This window comes from Volvox carteri (genome assembly GCF_000143455.1).
Source record: "Volvox carteri f. nagariensis unplaced genomic scaffold VOLCAscaffold_60, whole genome shotgun sequence".
NCBI lineage: Eukaryota > Viridiplantae > Chlorophyta > Chlorophyceae > Chlamydomonadales > Volvocaceae > Volvox > Volvox carteri.
The window spans coordinates 143,728-159,272 of NW_003307603.1; the positions used below are offsets into that span (position 1 = coordinate 143,728).

A 15,545-nucleotide genomic window follows, 5' to 3' on the forward strand; every position below is an offset into this window, starting at 1 on the left:
TTCCCCAGTTCAGCTGAGGCATGGCCGGCGCTCTGCGGCAATACCCTGTAGCACCACATGACTGGGTATCTGATAGTTTGTTCCTACATAACAGCAAAATTTATCTCCCCGCAACTCGCACTTACAATCGGGTTGCCAACCTAATAAAAACGGAGCACCAGGAATGGGACCTGGTGGGACTGCCAAACTACTACTGCTTCCTGCTCACAGCCATACTGCCCTCAAAGGCATGCCGCGGCATGTGCCGCGCCATATACCAACTGAAAATATTCCCTGACGCCGCCCACAGGGGGCTCAGGACAGCGCGTACACCAGCTATGCCTCGTAACTAGCTCTTGAAGAGCCTTACGCACGTTCAGCGACAACCGACCCAGCATGAGAGGCCTCCAAACATGACCGCCCACGACGCCGTGACACCATTTGAACATATACCACAAGAGCAGGAATCCTCATGTGCCTGCTTCCCTTTCACTGTCGTTTGGGTAGGGCGTCGGCACTGCATACACAGCTTCATTCTTTCAGATCTCTGCAAAACCCACATCGCACTATACTGCAGGCCGCACCGTACCGTACACATGTTGCCGGGTGCATCATTGGGGTAGCTTCCTGGTGGGGCACACACCTCGCACCCAATCCACATGGCACTAAGATACGCCCAAGCAAAAGCCTTCCCGGCTGCAACTGCGTGCCGTTACTTTTGGCAAGGTCACCAGCTCATTTCACCAGGCTGCCCGCTTTCCGTGCCCCAAGCGCGGCCCGACGGCATTACCTTCTTGATCGCGAATGTAAATCCCTTGACGGGCTATCCTTTGTCCGGCGGGGACGGCAATATGTGGCACTGGCAAAGGCCTGAAAAGGAGCGCCAAGATGCAAAGGGCCGCCTTGAAACTCTCCCGTGCATGAATGACCTCATCGTACATGGTAGGTCCCAAAGGATCACCGGTACATGCCGCACTCAGGCGCTGTGGCGCACAGTGGCCACATGACTTGCGAACGCCAAGCTGACGTTCGTGCCATGTACTGAAAAAAAACAGCCTTCGTCAAGCATCTTATGCGTGGTATAATAGCTTGAGCAAGAAATTAGTATCTACGGGCTTCGTTGCATCGAGCAATGATCACAGTTTGTTTGTGCGCCGTCATGATGGCGGAATCGTATGTCTCCTAGTCGACGTCGACGATATGTTCGCCACAGCTAGGAGTGAGCAGGCTGTTCTTGACATTAAGGCAGCCATCATGCAGCGATTTAAATATCACGACTTGGGTGAATCTGATTTGTTTTTGGTTCTTTCAATCAAGTGCGACGTGGAAAATTGGATCATAACTGTGACCCAGCGATGCATGACGAAGGAGATTGTGGGCGCGTACGGCATGAAGAATGCCAGGCCAAAGCCGATCCCCATGAGCCGATCCCCATGAGTACCATATTGGCATGCAGGCAAGAATTTCCAACGGCCCGTAACTCTGGTCCTAACCTGCAATAGCAAAGGAATGATGGCTTCCCTGCAGTTACCGTAGATAAGGGGCACAGTTGGGGCCGCATGACACTACAAAAAAGGTCAAGCCAGAGAGCGTGCTCTGTCTTCTGTCAACGGAAGCTAACAGATGTCTCCGTAACTGCGCGCAGCATTTTTATAAAGGCCATATATTCCGTGCGCCAAGCCCCGCACAAATTTAGACGGAATGACCGATGTGTGCATCCCCGAAATCTCCTTTGTTGCTCCAATCTTCTGAAATACACCGGGATCTGAGGGCCGTTGTAAGAGGACATTAGCACCGTGGAATGACAAACGTCCTGCAGCTGAAACTGCGGATGCTGATGCGGAGACTGAGAACGCACATCCGGGGCAGTTCACTTAGGATGCATACCACGTTTGGCGTGTAGCCGCAGACAACAGGTAAGGTTTGAGGTGGAAGCTACCTTGCATTTTGCCGTATGTTGGCAGTACTGTGTACAGAAGTTCCCCACCGTGAAGGTTATTTGGTTCACATATGCCTACTTGACATAAGCTTCAAACCTGTTGGCGGGCTTATCCTACGAGCCTCGTTGCGGAGGGGCTGACTACAAAAATGCCATGGCGCGCTTTCAGAAGTTATTCTGCTGATGACGCACGATCTAAGTTTTTGTAAGCAAGACTATATTTCATAGACATGGATTATGGCTAGTTAACCCTTTGCGTTCATAAGGGCCACTCCTGATGCAAATCTTCAGCTGTTGCCTCTGCGGTGATAAGGCGGAAACGGGGGAGCTTCAGAGGAATAAGCCTGCGAGTCATCAGGCGCCACTAGAAACAGCAGTGCAAAAAGAGGCGAACCCCGCAGTCCAGCCGGAAAATGAAGGAGCTCCAGCGGCTTCCACGTTAATGCAGCCCCCGGCAGCAGATGAGGACGCTCCATTACAACTAGCTGCTGGAAGGCTAGCTAAGCACCTTCTGGAGCGCCAACCGAGCAAATCGAAAAGGTCGCAGAGCTCTTCATTTGGTGGAGCTGTAGGCCAGCGCTGGGTTTCCAATTTGGAAGGACCAGCAACAGAAAATTCTGGCAGCTCTGTTGCGGCAGGGTTGTTACTGCAGGTGAGGTTTAGCACCCAGCCGGTAGACGGATTACTGTTCCAAAACAGAACCGAATCAATGAGTTTCTCATTGTGGCACTGTATACGTGCCGGAGAGCCATTGCTGTGAGTGGCGACACCATTTCATTCGCTGCAACCGTGTGCCAAATGTAGGTGTCCGCTCCTTTTTGACGACATCTTGACGCTGCTCACATCATCAGGACACCATACATGATTACTTAAATTACTGACCTTTGAAATAATCCGAACTGCGCGAATTTGTGTCTGATACTCTGGCCTCCATACCTCGACACGCAGGAGGTGAAGCCTCTGTATGATCCCATTTCGGGACCCTCGGCCTCAAGGCTTGGGGCAACTTATGGCAGCATGATATCGCAAGGCACCACGCACACAGCTAACCACGCTGGCAGCCAGAGCAGCAGGTAACTATGCCCTCCCAGAAACATGCCCTCCTGTGTACCCTAGTCTGACTGAAAACAGCACCTGCACACGTTTCTGCACAACGCTACTCCATTACTTAAAGGAACGTCTGAAGGGCTTGCATAGTTGTGCTGGTCAATGCTGCAAGAACCAATTATGAGCAGACAATTTATTGGCCCTCGGGCGGGGGTAAGCTGGAGGAAGTTACCCTCGGACGACGCTACACGGCAGCCATACCGTTCTGAAGGGCCCTCGGCGCCCTCCCACATTGCCAGAGTGAAAAGGCACCGCCAGAGTGAAAAGGATTCGCACAATCTCATGTCCATGGCCCATCCCCGCGGTATTCTTTGTCTCCATTCTGACGTAGCCGCTACCAGCGACCATCCCAATAATATCTTCTAATACGGCTTCGCGCCCTTCCTGGCCTGGCACGTCGCTCGCAGCATGACCTTCGCACGCAGCGTCAACCGCCTCAGCGCCATTAACACGTCAGGGGCCTTCAGTCGACGTGCCTCTCTGCTGGATTTGGACTTCACGAAAGCGTCAATGCAGCTGGCCCTGGGCTCCTCCCTCCTCCGCGGCAGCATCGCCGGTGGTATGAGTTTGCATGGGGCGCCGCCGGAGCCCTGGGTTTTGCACAACATCTTGCGCCAGACAGCGGCTGCGCCAGCACTGGTCCCGCGTGTGGGTGCGAGCGCCATTCATTCCGTCTCCCACTTTCCGCCTTCCGGGCCTATAGCGCAAACCGGTGGCTTCGCACCGTCGTCACTTCCTGCCACCGGCTCAGTAATGGCGGCAATCGCCGCCGGGCTGGGCCACATGCCGTCGAACGGGGGCCGACCAGCGGAGGAGAGGGACACCTCCCGATCATCGTATGGCCAACTCCACACATGCTCACCCGCAGCCACGCACGGACAGCACACACTACACAGTCATCACACCGCCTACCCGGTGCCACTCTTCAGTCGGGCGGTATGCGAGCGAGTCGAGGGGCTGTCCAGCCCGCTGGTGGTGTTAGTGCTGAGGTTAGAAGGGGCCGGGCCGGGAGGCAGTGATGGTGGTGCTGCGGTCGGGGGCCAGGTGGAGGCCGGGGCCAGGGAATGCAGCGAGGCGACAGCTGGCGTGGCGCCAGCCGCAGGCGGCAGCAGCTTGGAGGCAGTAGACGTCGGCGATGACGGGAGTGGGTGGCCGCTGGCGGCGGGGCGGGTGGTGACGAGTATGCAGCTTGATGTTCCCACGCCGCAGCAGATGGAATCCAGGCGCCGTACCACGTTAGCATCCCGGGCTTCGAATATCGCAACGCAGCGGCAGTCGTTCCACCCGTCACAGCCGTCACCTCTTGGGGATGCGGAGGGCGAGGCGAGGCGACGTGCATACGCGTGCCTGGCCTCAGCCCTGGAAGGGGCGGCAGGGAAGCAAGTCGCATTGCTGCATGCCTGGCACAATGCCGCGGCGGGTGCGCTGCTATCGGCGGCGGCCTCTGTTGCAGCGGCGGCGGGGAGCCCCGCGCCTGCCGGCGCCGCTGGAGGTGGCGCCGGTGGCAGCGAGTCGCAGCAGTGGCACTGTGACGCCAGCGATACCGGCGTCGTGATGGCGGCATCGGCGTCGGCAGCTTTGACGGAGGGGGGCGAGACGGGCGGGGTGCTGTGGGCCCTGCGCGAGCTGTTCGACCAGGACACTTGCCTGCAGCTCCTGGCTAGGGATCTGCTGCGCCAGGCAGCCATCCGCCCGGAGCACGTGCCGCCGTTGACTCACTCGTTGGCGCCCGCAGCATACAGCGGGCTCCTGGGTGGCCGCGACCCATTCTCCGTAGCGGCTCTGACGCCAGCAGCAGTGGTGGTGGCGACGGCGACGGGGGCCACCAATGCGGCTGCCTGCGCTCCCAGCGGCGCCGCCGGCGGCACCAGTCGTGGCGTGCTGGGTACAGCAGCGCTTCAGGCGGCGGTGAGCGTTGGCCAGCTCCGTGTGCATGCGTGCGTCTTCCAGGTGACGCGAGGCGATGCAGCGGCGAGTGCGCTGAGCACGGCAAAGACGGCATTATCATCAAGCTCCACCGCCACTGTCCTACAAGGCTCCTGGGTGCCCGCCATCGTGCTAGAGTGGCCGCAGCCGCAGCCGGCGACGCCGCATCCTTCCACGATGCCGTTGCCGGTTGCCTTCAGCACTCAGTCCGCGGCTTTCAACACTGCGGCCATACTTTCGCCATTCGCCCGCGGCTCCGTGGGCCATTCCCAGGTACGGTCGATTTTTCCGGACATCGAGCGGCCGCCATCCGCGGCCGTCATGACTCTCGAAGGTCCATGCCCGGTGCCAAGCCCCTTGGGAGCGCCGGTGGTGGGCTCCGCCGTCCCGCGGCCCATCTCTGGCGACGGGCATGCCTCTGGCGCTCATGCGCGGGCGATGAACACCATTCCTTCGCTAACGCTTGGACTAGCGAGCTTGGCTGGGGTCGGGGGCCAATTGAACATTGATTCGGGTCCCACCCTGGCGGCGGCCATGGGCTCCTTCGGCGGCAGAGCCGCGGGCGGTGCTTTTGGCAGCCCCGCGTCCGCAGCCACACTTGACACCCCCGCGGTCGGAACGGCCCCGGAGCTGGCACCGCTGGCGGGAGCGGACCTGCTGTATGTCATACAGACTTGGCAGCGTCACCACTTGTTGCTAGCGTCCGTGCCGTATGCAATCACGCTCTTCGACTGCGGGGTAAGTGAATGCGGTGGGAAGACGGCGCAGGAAGTGCTGCGGGTCGGGGTCTAGCTGCATCTCCGGACTGGGGTTCTGTTGCTGGTTCTTGCGGTGCTTCCACCATTCGTTGGGGCAAGCCGCAAACATGCCCATTCCGATGCGCGAATAAGGTACGGGCCCAGGCGGAACAGTGGCGAGGGGAGGATGGCTCACGAATCACGTCTCTTCCCTGAAGGAGCTTCACAAATGCTGCCCGCCTTCACACGGGCTTTCTAAGCCCGCCCTCAAGCTGCTGCTTCTCAGCCTGCTGATACGGTGTCCATGTGTCTCGCATGCTGTGAAACTTGAAACCCGCAGGGGCGAGTCCTGCAGCAGAACCAGGTGGGTGTGTTGCTGGTTGGCGTCCTAGTGCCGTCGGGCCGGTGCTGGATTAGGGTCGGTTGGGCGGTGAGGGAGTATGGGGCCACACCTTCAGGTTTGCGGCTTAGGTTTGGGCCCATAAAACTGGGCCCATTCTTGTTTCTGACCTTAATCCAGGTTCTTCACCTTGTTGAATTCTTATCGCCGGTTGCTGTTAGTAATGCTTACCGATAGTCACTGATGGCTTGTTGCTAGCAGCCTTTCAAACCCCCCGGACCGTGTTCAATGCTGTATGCATGCAAACAATGTGGCTCAGTTGTCAGATCAGAGCACGCACCCCAATCCAACCGAAACGAGCAGGGATCGGTGGACTTTATGGGCGAAATTACTGGCGACCCGATGGAGCAGCATCAGTCGATAGCCGCCACTGCCGCTGCCGCGGGTGCGGCGGCAGGTTTGGGCTCGGAACAGCAGACCTCCACGGCATCTGGGCTGCGGACGGGTGGGGAGGGGCCCGCAGGCAGAAATGGCCTCAACAGCGGCCCCAGTCTAGGTGGAGGCGGTCGAGGTGGAGGTGGAGGAGGGGCCGAATTTGGGGGTGCTTTTACAAGCGGATCGTCGCTAATGAACATTTGCGAGGTGGATGTTTTGTCCGTTCTTTTTTGCCTTTGTCCGGACCTTCTGGATGAGATGCTGGAGGAGGTGATTTGCGGCAACATGTGGCGAGGGATCGTGCAGGTGCCACGCGTGATGCGGCCTTGCATTCGTGCGGCGCAGCGATGGGGGGCCGCGGGCAAGGCTCCCGCGGGGCCGTCTGGGGTGAGGGCCATGGCCGCACCGATGGCGGCGGCGAACGGAATGACGCCGGCGAGGGTTTCACCCGGCGCGGGGGGTGATGCTTGCGACGCAGCCGCTGCCGAAACTGCACTCGGCGGTATGGTGGATGGTGATGGCACAAGCTCCATTGGAGTCGGGCCAGTGCCGGGGATGGATCATGGCTCTGCCACCATGCCGCTGAACATCCGTGACGGTGTTGCTGGCGCTGTGCCACTTGCTGGCAGCCAGTTGCCGCGATCTCCGCGCAGCAGCTCTTCCAGCTCTTCCACCAACACCGGATCCATCACAGCATCCGGCGCCGTAGGTGGAGATGGTGTCAGTGGTGGCGGTGGTGGTGTTACTGGGAACGCAACAGGCGGCGTCCTGCAGCACCACCGTAGCTTCAATTCCGGACGGCCCAACGTTAACGTGTCGTCACCACTGCGGCGACTGGCCACCTCCCTGGCCTTCTCCGGCATGGCCGCTGGAGAGCATTTTCCGCAACGCATGAAGGTCGGGGCCGGCGTCGGCGACGGAAGCACCGGCGGCTGCGATGATGCCGGGGGCGGCGGCCGGGTGGGGTCACCGCGTCCTGGGCCGTACCGTCGTCCACCTGCACGCAGCTACTCGTTGCGAGCCCTGGTGCGGCCTATGGTGAACAGCCTCAGTGCCCAGCAGACCAGCTCAAATGTCCGAGGCCCCGGACAGCATCGGCTCGCGCTTGGGGACGGCTCGGCGGCGGCAGAGCAACCGGCGTCTGGGGTGCCCGCGCCGGCTGCCGCGGCGACACGCTCCCACCAGCCGCACTCACACGTGCGATCCGCGATGGGCGAAAACCAGTTCTACAGCTTCACCGCCGGGCAGCCGGGCGGTCTGTTGCCGCAGCGGCACTTCTCAGAACAGCTCCTCCCTGCCGTGGGTCAGCAGCAGCAACAAGTCACGCTGCAGCCCGCCGGCGGCTCGAGCCAGGTTATGAAGCGCACCGTTTCACCTGCCGGCCCAGCCTTCGCGGCTCCCGCGAAGCAGCGGTCTTCGGTCCTGGCGTTTGCAGAACGCCTGCGCAGCAGCGGCCGCAACCCGGGCGGTGGTAGCAGCAGCAGCGGTAGTGGCGGTGGGGGTGACGGTAGCCGTGCCAGCAGTGGCTCCATCGGCGCCGTGTCGGGCGCGCGGCCTGCGCCGCGGCGGCTGCGGAGTGGTCTGTCGCTGGTATCGGGTCCGGACGGGCCGCTGCCTGGGGCACCTGCCAGCCCCTTCACGGCGCAGTTCATTCCTGACGCAAAGTCGCAGGCGGAGACAGCTGATGTGGAACTTTCAGCTGCAGCGGAGGACGAAGAGGTGAAAGCAACGCCGCCAACAGTGCCGACAGCGGTAGAGGAAACGTCCGCGGTGGTGGCAGCTGCCGCAGCAGCAACAGTGGAATTGAAAGCCGTGGCCGCAGCTAGCGGCTGCGGCAGCGGTGTCTTCGCCGCGGCGGCGGTGAACGCTGCGGATTCGTATCCCCCTGCTGGCAAGCCGGCAGGGGACGGAGAAGGGGAAGATCAAGTACGTCGACTCAGCTCCAGACAGAGCGCCGTCACCCCAGAAGGACCTGCGGTCGTCATCACCGCAGCTTCAGGCAATGGACCGTCAAGTCCTGCGTTGCTACCGGCGCCGGCGCCGCTCAACCTGGTGGCTGAGCGACATATCCGAATGATGTCGGATCCAGCCGCGCACCCAGTCCTCCCCCGGGGGACCGCGATTGCGGATCCCGCAGACGTTGACGTAGGGCACGTCGTTGCAGATGCGGCAGCCGTCTCCCTGGCAGTGGCTATGTGCGCCACAGCCCCGCCACCGTGCTTTAGCGGCGAGGATTTAACGGCCACGACAACAACCACGACAATGAATGTCACAGCGGAGGAGCAAGGAGCCCTCTTACCCGACGGCAAGCAGTCTCTTTTTGGCACACGTCCAGCCCACAGCGTGCCGATCAAGCGCCTGGAGACAGACGGCCCCGGCGTTGCCGACGATGCCCCGCCGACGCAGCCAGCTGGCGGACGCAACCACAGCGCCAACGGTGTCGGTGCAGCGCCCGGCGGTCCAGGGAGTAGCGGCCATGCGCGTGGCGGCGTGCGGCGCCAGATTCATTCGCTCAAGCGGCCACTGTCGCGTAGCTCCACGCGCACGTACTTAATGACGGCGATTCCAACTTCCACGCTCAACGTGCTAGGGCGGGTGCACTCGCTGCGGCAGATGGAGTATGATGAAGAGGGCAATGTCAATGAAGGTGATGGCGGCGCGGCCGCAGAGGATGTGATTGGTGGAGGCGGTGGCGCGCTTCTGCGCGCGTCGACCACCAATATGGCCCTCGGGCGACGTAACTGTACCAGCGCCACTACGGCCGGTGGTGTTAACCGTTCCAGGTCACAGACGTTGAACGTGGCGGCGGCGGAGCCACGCATGACTGTCCCGCGCATCTTCAGCTTCATGCGCTCCGCCTCGAAGCGGATGCTACAGCAAATGCAAGGCCAGCAGCAGCAACAGCACGCGCAACAGCAGCTGGGTAACACAGCTCCGGGCGGCGAATGTAGCACCGCGCTACCCATGGCGATCTCACCGCAACGGCGGCACACGTTCGAGTTGGCGCCGCTGGATGGTAGCGGCAGCGCTGGCACCCGCGTCCCGGGGCATCGGCTAAGCCATTCGCCTCGTTGGTCGGCAGAGTACCCACCGCCGCGCGCCTCGCCACCGCTGCGGCTGGGGTTGGAACCGGTGAATGCGTCCGCCGAGCCATCGGGATCCGGCTCCGCGAACACAGCCGATGCCGGTGCTGGTGGACGGAACTCGATGACGTCGGAAGAGCCGCTGCAGAAGAGCTCACGAGGGCATGGAGGGATGCCGCAGTCTCCCACGGCGGCAGCGGCGGCCGCAGCAGCTGCTGCGTTGCCGTCGTCCTCAAGCGAGGATGCGGGCTCTGCAGCAGCAGCAGCAGCAGCGGGGCCTGGGGCCATGCCGCCGCTTTACGAATGCGATTCGCTTGCCTCGCCGCTGCTCCCGCCGCAGCTCGCCCGTTTACGCAGCTCGGAGGAGTGGGCCGCCGGGGTCGGCAACGGCGTGATGCGGATGGTGTCGCCACGGGAGATGTCCCCTGCGGAGATGGCACGGCGGGTTGGCTCGGCATGGCACGAGGTGGCGGCCACGAGCTTCACGGACCCCGTCACGGGGGCGCGGGTGGTGGCTCTGGTGCAGGTACGTGAGCTTGAGTCGTGCCCGCGATGCCGGCTCGTGTATCACCGTACCAACGTGCATCAAACGGCTTATGGGGCGGGGGCTCTTTGTGTGAGGTAGGCTGAGCGGCGCTGTCTGAGCCGTGTTGTATTATGGCTGTGAAGGCCAAACTGTTCCAAGATGGGCTGCTGGTTCTGCACACAGACACGATGGTGATGGGACCGTTAGGCCGGGTCTGGTCTTGACGTTTTTGGCCATTTTGGCCAGGATTTGATGTGCGTATGTGAATACAGTGTGCAAGGGTCCGCCTTGCGGGCGAAGCGTGAGGGACCGTTGGACACGCGCCTCCCTTCCGGGCGCTATGGGGACCTTATCCGGCTATGCACCACCCTCCAGGAGTCCGCCATTATGGTTGCCGCAGAACGATGTCAGTGAGAAGGTGGAGACAGAGATGCAGCTGACGGAGCTGATGGAGGTGGAGCACCGCCTGCTGGAACAGGTGAGCGGCCTGCCGGGGGTGTTTGGAGAGCTAGACCCGACGTGCCCGGATACCCTCCCTCCTCCCCCCTCCCCGGGCCCCGCTCACAGTCCCCACCTCGCGACAGCCGGGTAACGACTTGAGTCGCCGGTTTTATGTCCCAGCTCGCCCTACCCCGCGCGCGGCGATGAGGACCGCTTTTCTCTCCCTGAAGTCCCTTTCCACGCGCCTGGCTTGTGCCGCCTGCAGATCTTCCCGCGCCATGTGTTGGAGTACATCGCCATGCAAAACATAAGCGGAACCGCCGCGCAGACCGGCACCGGCGCTGGAGGCGGAGGGAGCGGAGGCGGGCGCAAGCAGAGGCGCATGTCGCAGTTCGACTTGCTCAAGAGCCAGGACTGCAGCCAGCTGGCACACCACCACGAGCAGGTGAGACAAACGGGGGAAGGGAACAAATAAAAGTACAAGGCCGGCAGCTCAGACAAAGACCCCAACGTAAACGGCCTAAGCAGTTACTTACAGGGAATAGATTGAAGGGTTGAGGTAAGGAGAAGACGAGTGACCCAGGCAGCGGTATACGTGTCTGTATGCGTCATCTTAAAAAGAGCCGTCAAGCCCAGGCCAGCACCGGGGCCGGGAACGGGGCCAAGGCCAAGGCCGAGATCCACGCTCGGGAGCATTGAACTTGAGAGAAGCACTGAGAGCGGAGAGAGGGTTGAAGGGTCTGTCCGGCGGACAGAAATGCCCGCCTGAAGGAGGTTGACATCTCCGGCAGGGCCATGGCCCGGCAGGGGGCAGACCCCAGCCTTCCTCAGCCACAGCCCTTACTATCCAGTTGCCTCAAGTGTGTAAACTAAACCTGTGTGTGTGTGCGTGCGTATTTGTGGGTCCGCTCTCGTGCCTCACCGCTACCTTCTTGCCTGGCCGGGGCTCACGCAGATCACCGTGCTGTTCTGCGACGTGAAGGGCTTCACGGTGAGTGTGGGGCCAAGAGGGGGAAGCGACAGGCGGGAAACGGTTACGGGGTCAAGTGTTTTACCACGACTTCAGAAAAAGTACCGATCGGCGGATGCAGATCTCCCGTGATGATGATACGCCCTACAGGGTACTTCAATCGCGCCATCGCGCCATCGCAGCACAGCATGGTGCGAGTACCGGCGTATGGTAGTAGTGAACGGGGCGACACGGGGAGCCCTCGCTGGCATTGGGTCCTGGTCCATGAAGCCGCCACAAATCCTTACCCCTTGTGTTTGGTGCAGAGAGAGGACATCCGCAGATTGTAACTTTTGGGATGAGGCGGGCTGGAATTGTTAGTTGGGGGGGGCTTTTGAACTGCATCCCTTCGCACTAAGTTCCCTCTCCTCTCCCCCTCTCGCTTCCCTCCCTTACCCACCTCGCCCCTCCCCTCTTCAGGCCATGTGTTCCAGTGTGGAGCCCGCAGTGGTGATGTCCTTCCTGAACACCCTGTACACGCAGTTCGACTCGCTGCTGCATCTGCACGACGTCTACAAGGGTGGGCCGGGGGTGGGTCAGGGCGGCGCTGCAGATGTGCTGTAGGTGCGGTGTGAAGCTAGTGTGATGCGGATGAGTGGCCCACGCGTTGGACGCAGGTTACTTCTGTTTATGCTGTCTAGCTCTTTCTATAAGAAAAAATACTCAGTCTTCAGTAGAGAAGGTTGGTAGCCAACTTTTGAGTCAGGGTTGCTTTAATGTATTCTGGTTCAATGCTTAGGAGGGAGGGAGGGAGGGAGGGAGGGACGCTCAGTGTCCTTTGACCTCCTGGCGGCATATGCCTTCAGTGCTCGGTCGCAACGGTGGCGATAGGCAAATGGTTTGTGTGCGGGCGGGCGTGCGCTTTCCCGGGACTCCACACAGTGCTTTTCCGTGTTGTGATCCGGTATGATGTTGGTTTTCCATCCCTTCCCGCCCCGCTAAGCTATGCTCCCGCTCTGCTCGTATACCTCGCAATCCCACCGCGCATTTTTACAAATAATAAAATGGCCATGTTGCCCCCTGCCCCCATCCCCCTCGCCGGGCCCTTTCCGCTGTGCCACGTCCCAACCATCAACTTGCTGCATCACTTGTTGGCATCATTTGAACCGAATTGTGGACGTTGGCGGCCGGCTGTGTGCACGGATGGACGGATGGAACACGTGGCTGGTGGTGGCTTGGCGTTGCTTCGGCACACACCTGATGTGCAGTGGAAACCATTGGTGAGCCCAAACTTCGCCACAACACGGAGCCAGGCTCCGTCCGCGGTCTACCTGGCTTCTACCGAACGGTCCTGCATTCGGCTGGCTATCCGGCCTGTTTTCGGCACCCACACGCTTCCCCTTCCATCGGGCGGGGACCGTCTTGTCTCATCCCAGAGTGCACCTCTCGTCCCCTCTCGTGCACCGTTGCCTCGCTCCCCGTCGCTGCCGTCAGCCCTTCGCTGCAGCCCCCCATTATCCATGCAGCATTTATCTTCTCCTGGACTATCCGTCTTTGGTATCTGCTCTATTCGCCAGTGGTTCGTCTTAACCCCCTACCATCCCCGCCGACTGCGGCTCCTGCAACGACTTCTCTTGGACAGATTTCCTGGCTCTGGCTCACTGCTGGCCTCCCTGCTTCTGAGCGCCTTTATCAGCGTACATATGTGCTTATTTCATTCCCACCTCACCCCGCTGGGTACCTCTTTTAACCCAGTCCGCTGCGTCCTTGGCCCTCACCACCCCACCCCCAATCTACCCCACCCTCCAAGGCGATTGCTACATGGTGGCGGGTGGACTGGTACGGCGGTGTGCTGACGGTGTCGCTTCGCTGCTTGAGCCGGGGGAGTTCGACCCTCATCATGCACGCAAGATCGTCAACTTTGCCAAGGTAAGGACTGGAGAGGGAGAGGAGGAGGAGGAAGGGGAGAGGCGGAGTTGTGTTTACGACCAGGCAGGTGCTTTTTCGCTTCGGCGGGCAAGAGCGGCTCAGGGCCCCCTTGCTAGCGAGTTTAGGCCTTTACCTGGATACTGTCCTCCCAAAGTCCCCACACCCCTGGTCCGCCCCCATGCCGCTCACCGCTGGCGGGCACTTGAGGAAAATGTCCGCGATCGTCCATCCTCCTATAGTTCACGCTCCCTCGGGGGGCTACATGTGGGTTTCGTAGGAGGCCCATGCTTCTGCTTGTTTTTTCTTTCAACTCCCCCACTACTCCTCCGTACCACTACTACCTCTTATCTCCTGGCCATTTTCGCCCATCCCCCATCCCCCATCCCCCATCCCCCAACACACAAAATCCGCTTTAGAATTTTTGGCTTTGGAACGCCTACCTTGACTTTTGAAAAGCGTCTGCACTGGCCTCCGACTTGCGACAAATTTTCATTCTCCTCCCTCTCCTCCGGCCTCAGGACCTGTTGGAAGTGGTTCGAGAGATGCGAATGCCCAACGGCCAACCGCTGCAAGTGCGTGTGGGCATCCACAGCGGTCCCGCCATGAGCGGCGTGGTGGGCACCAAGATGCCCCGCTTCTGCCTCTTTGGCGACACCATCAACACCGCCTCCCGGTGCGAGTCCACCTGCCCGCCCAGCTCCATCCACGCCACCACGGCGGTTCGGGACCTGGTGCCCGAGGAACCCTGGGTGGCCACCGGAGGGGTGATGGTGAGAGTGTGAAGGAGAGGGAGGAGGAAGAGAAGGGTGTTCCAGGAGGTGGAGAATTCGGGGAAAAGTGGTAGTTATGCCTTATGTTCGGAAAGGTGCAGCATGAATGCGGTGGGTGGATAAAACACCCGTAATGCATGCAGATTAGCTAATGGGGTTAATGGGGGCCCGGGGACAGTGGAAGGAGGTGCAGTGGGGAGATTTTGTGGGGCGATTTTTTGGCGAGCTGTGGGGCGAAGAGGCTCCTGCCTTGTTTGTTGAGGTCGCGGTGGATGTGGCAGTGTCAACGCACGGCAAACACCAATGGTTCTGGTGTTAACCCGCGCCTATTGCTCCCCATGCTACTATACCGCCTTGCCCCGCAGGCCAAGGGCAAGGGCATCATGCGTACGTTTCTTCTTGGCCCCAGGGCTACCTCGGCCGGGGCGGTGGAACCAGTCGATGACGGTGTCGTCAGCGACCTGGTGAGCAGCCAGCCTGTGGAGGTGAGGGGGAAACTGGGACTGGGACTTGGCAGCGGCTTCCTGCCGACCCCACGCCCGCTCGGGTCCGGGTTTGGCCCGATAGCGGCCGCGGCAGGCGCCACTGCGGCGGCTGCCGCAGGCCCTGGCGTCGCTGCCGCGATGAACGCCACCACGGGCGCCGCGGCGGCGGCCGCTTCCGCCGCCGCGGCGGCAGCTGCTGGCCGTCATTCCGCTCTGCGACGGTTGGGATCCGGCGTCCGGCGCAACAGCAGCCTGCGCGCCCTCACCACTACCTCTGCCGCTGTGGCCGCCGCCGCTGCTGCAGCGGCGAGCAGCAGCGCCGGCGGTGGCGTACCGAGCAACGTTTCTTTAGTGCCGCCAGGCAGCATTGCCGCCGCGGCAATCGCCGCCGCCGGCGGAGGTGGTAATTCCTCGAGTCCCGCATCGCCCAGCAACAACAGCAACCACCGTCAGGGGTCGGGGGCCAATATGTCCTTTGGAGTCCCGCAGCTGCCCGTCACAACCAACTCCGGCTACCTCCGTCTGCCCTCGACAATGTTGTCATCATCGCCCGCCGACACGGCAACAACCGGCACACTCGTCCGCAACCTTGCGCCGGCTGGAGAACTGCCGTACATTGCGCCGATGATGGACCCCTCACGCGCCGTTGCGGCGGCTGCCGCTGCAGCGGCCGCGGCGGCAGCATCTGCGACAGCGGCCGCTACCGCCGCCCCCATAGACCCTGATGCCGACAGCCTATCGCCCACGCCCGGGTTGCGTGTGGTGAATATAATGGCGGAGGGACAGAGGCTCGCCGCTGGCGCCGATTCCGGCCCGGTATCTCGCGGCGGCGGCGTTAACATTCCATTGCGGCCTCCGCACGGTGTATCGACGCCGGACGGCGGCACCGGTGTCGCCCT

At 61.3% G+C, this 15,545-nt stretch overlaps 1 protein-coding gene across 1 annotated transcript; it reads left to right on the forward strand.

Moving 5' to 3' along the window:
* Positions 1-11,945: 11,945 nt before the first annotated feature.
* cyc36 (guanylyl and adenylyl cyclase family member) lies at positions 11,946-14,173 on the forward strand (the record flags this gene model as incomplete). Its single annotated transcript, XM_002956302.1, has 4 exons — positions 11,946-12,042; positions 12,731-12,742; positions 13,273-13,376; positions 13,934-14,173. The coding sequence occupies 4 exons, from the start codon at positions 11,946-11,948 to the stop codon at positions 14,171-14,173; spliced, it is 453 nt and encodes a 150-aa protein (XP_002956348.1).
* Positions 14,174-15,545: the final 1,372 nt, after the last annotated feature.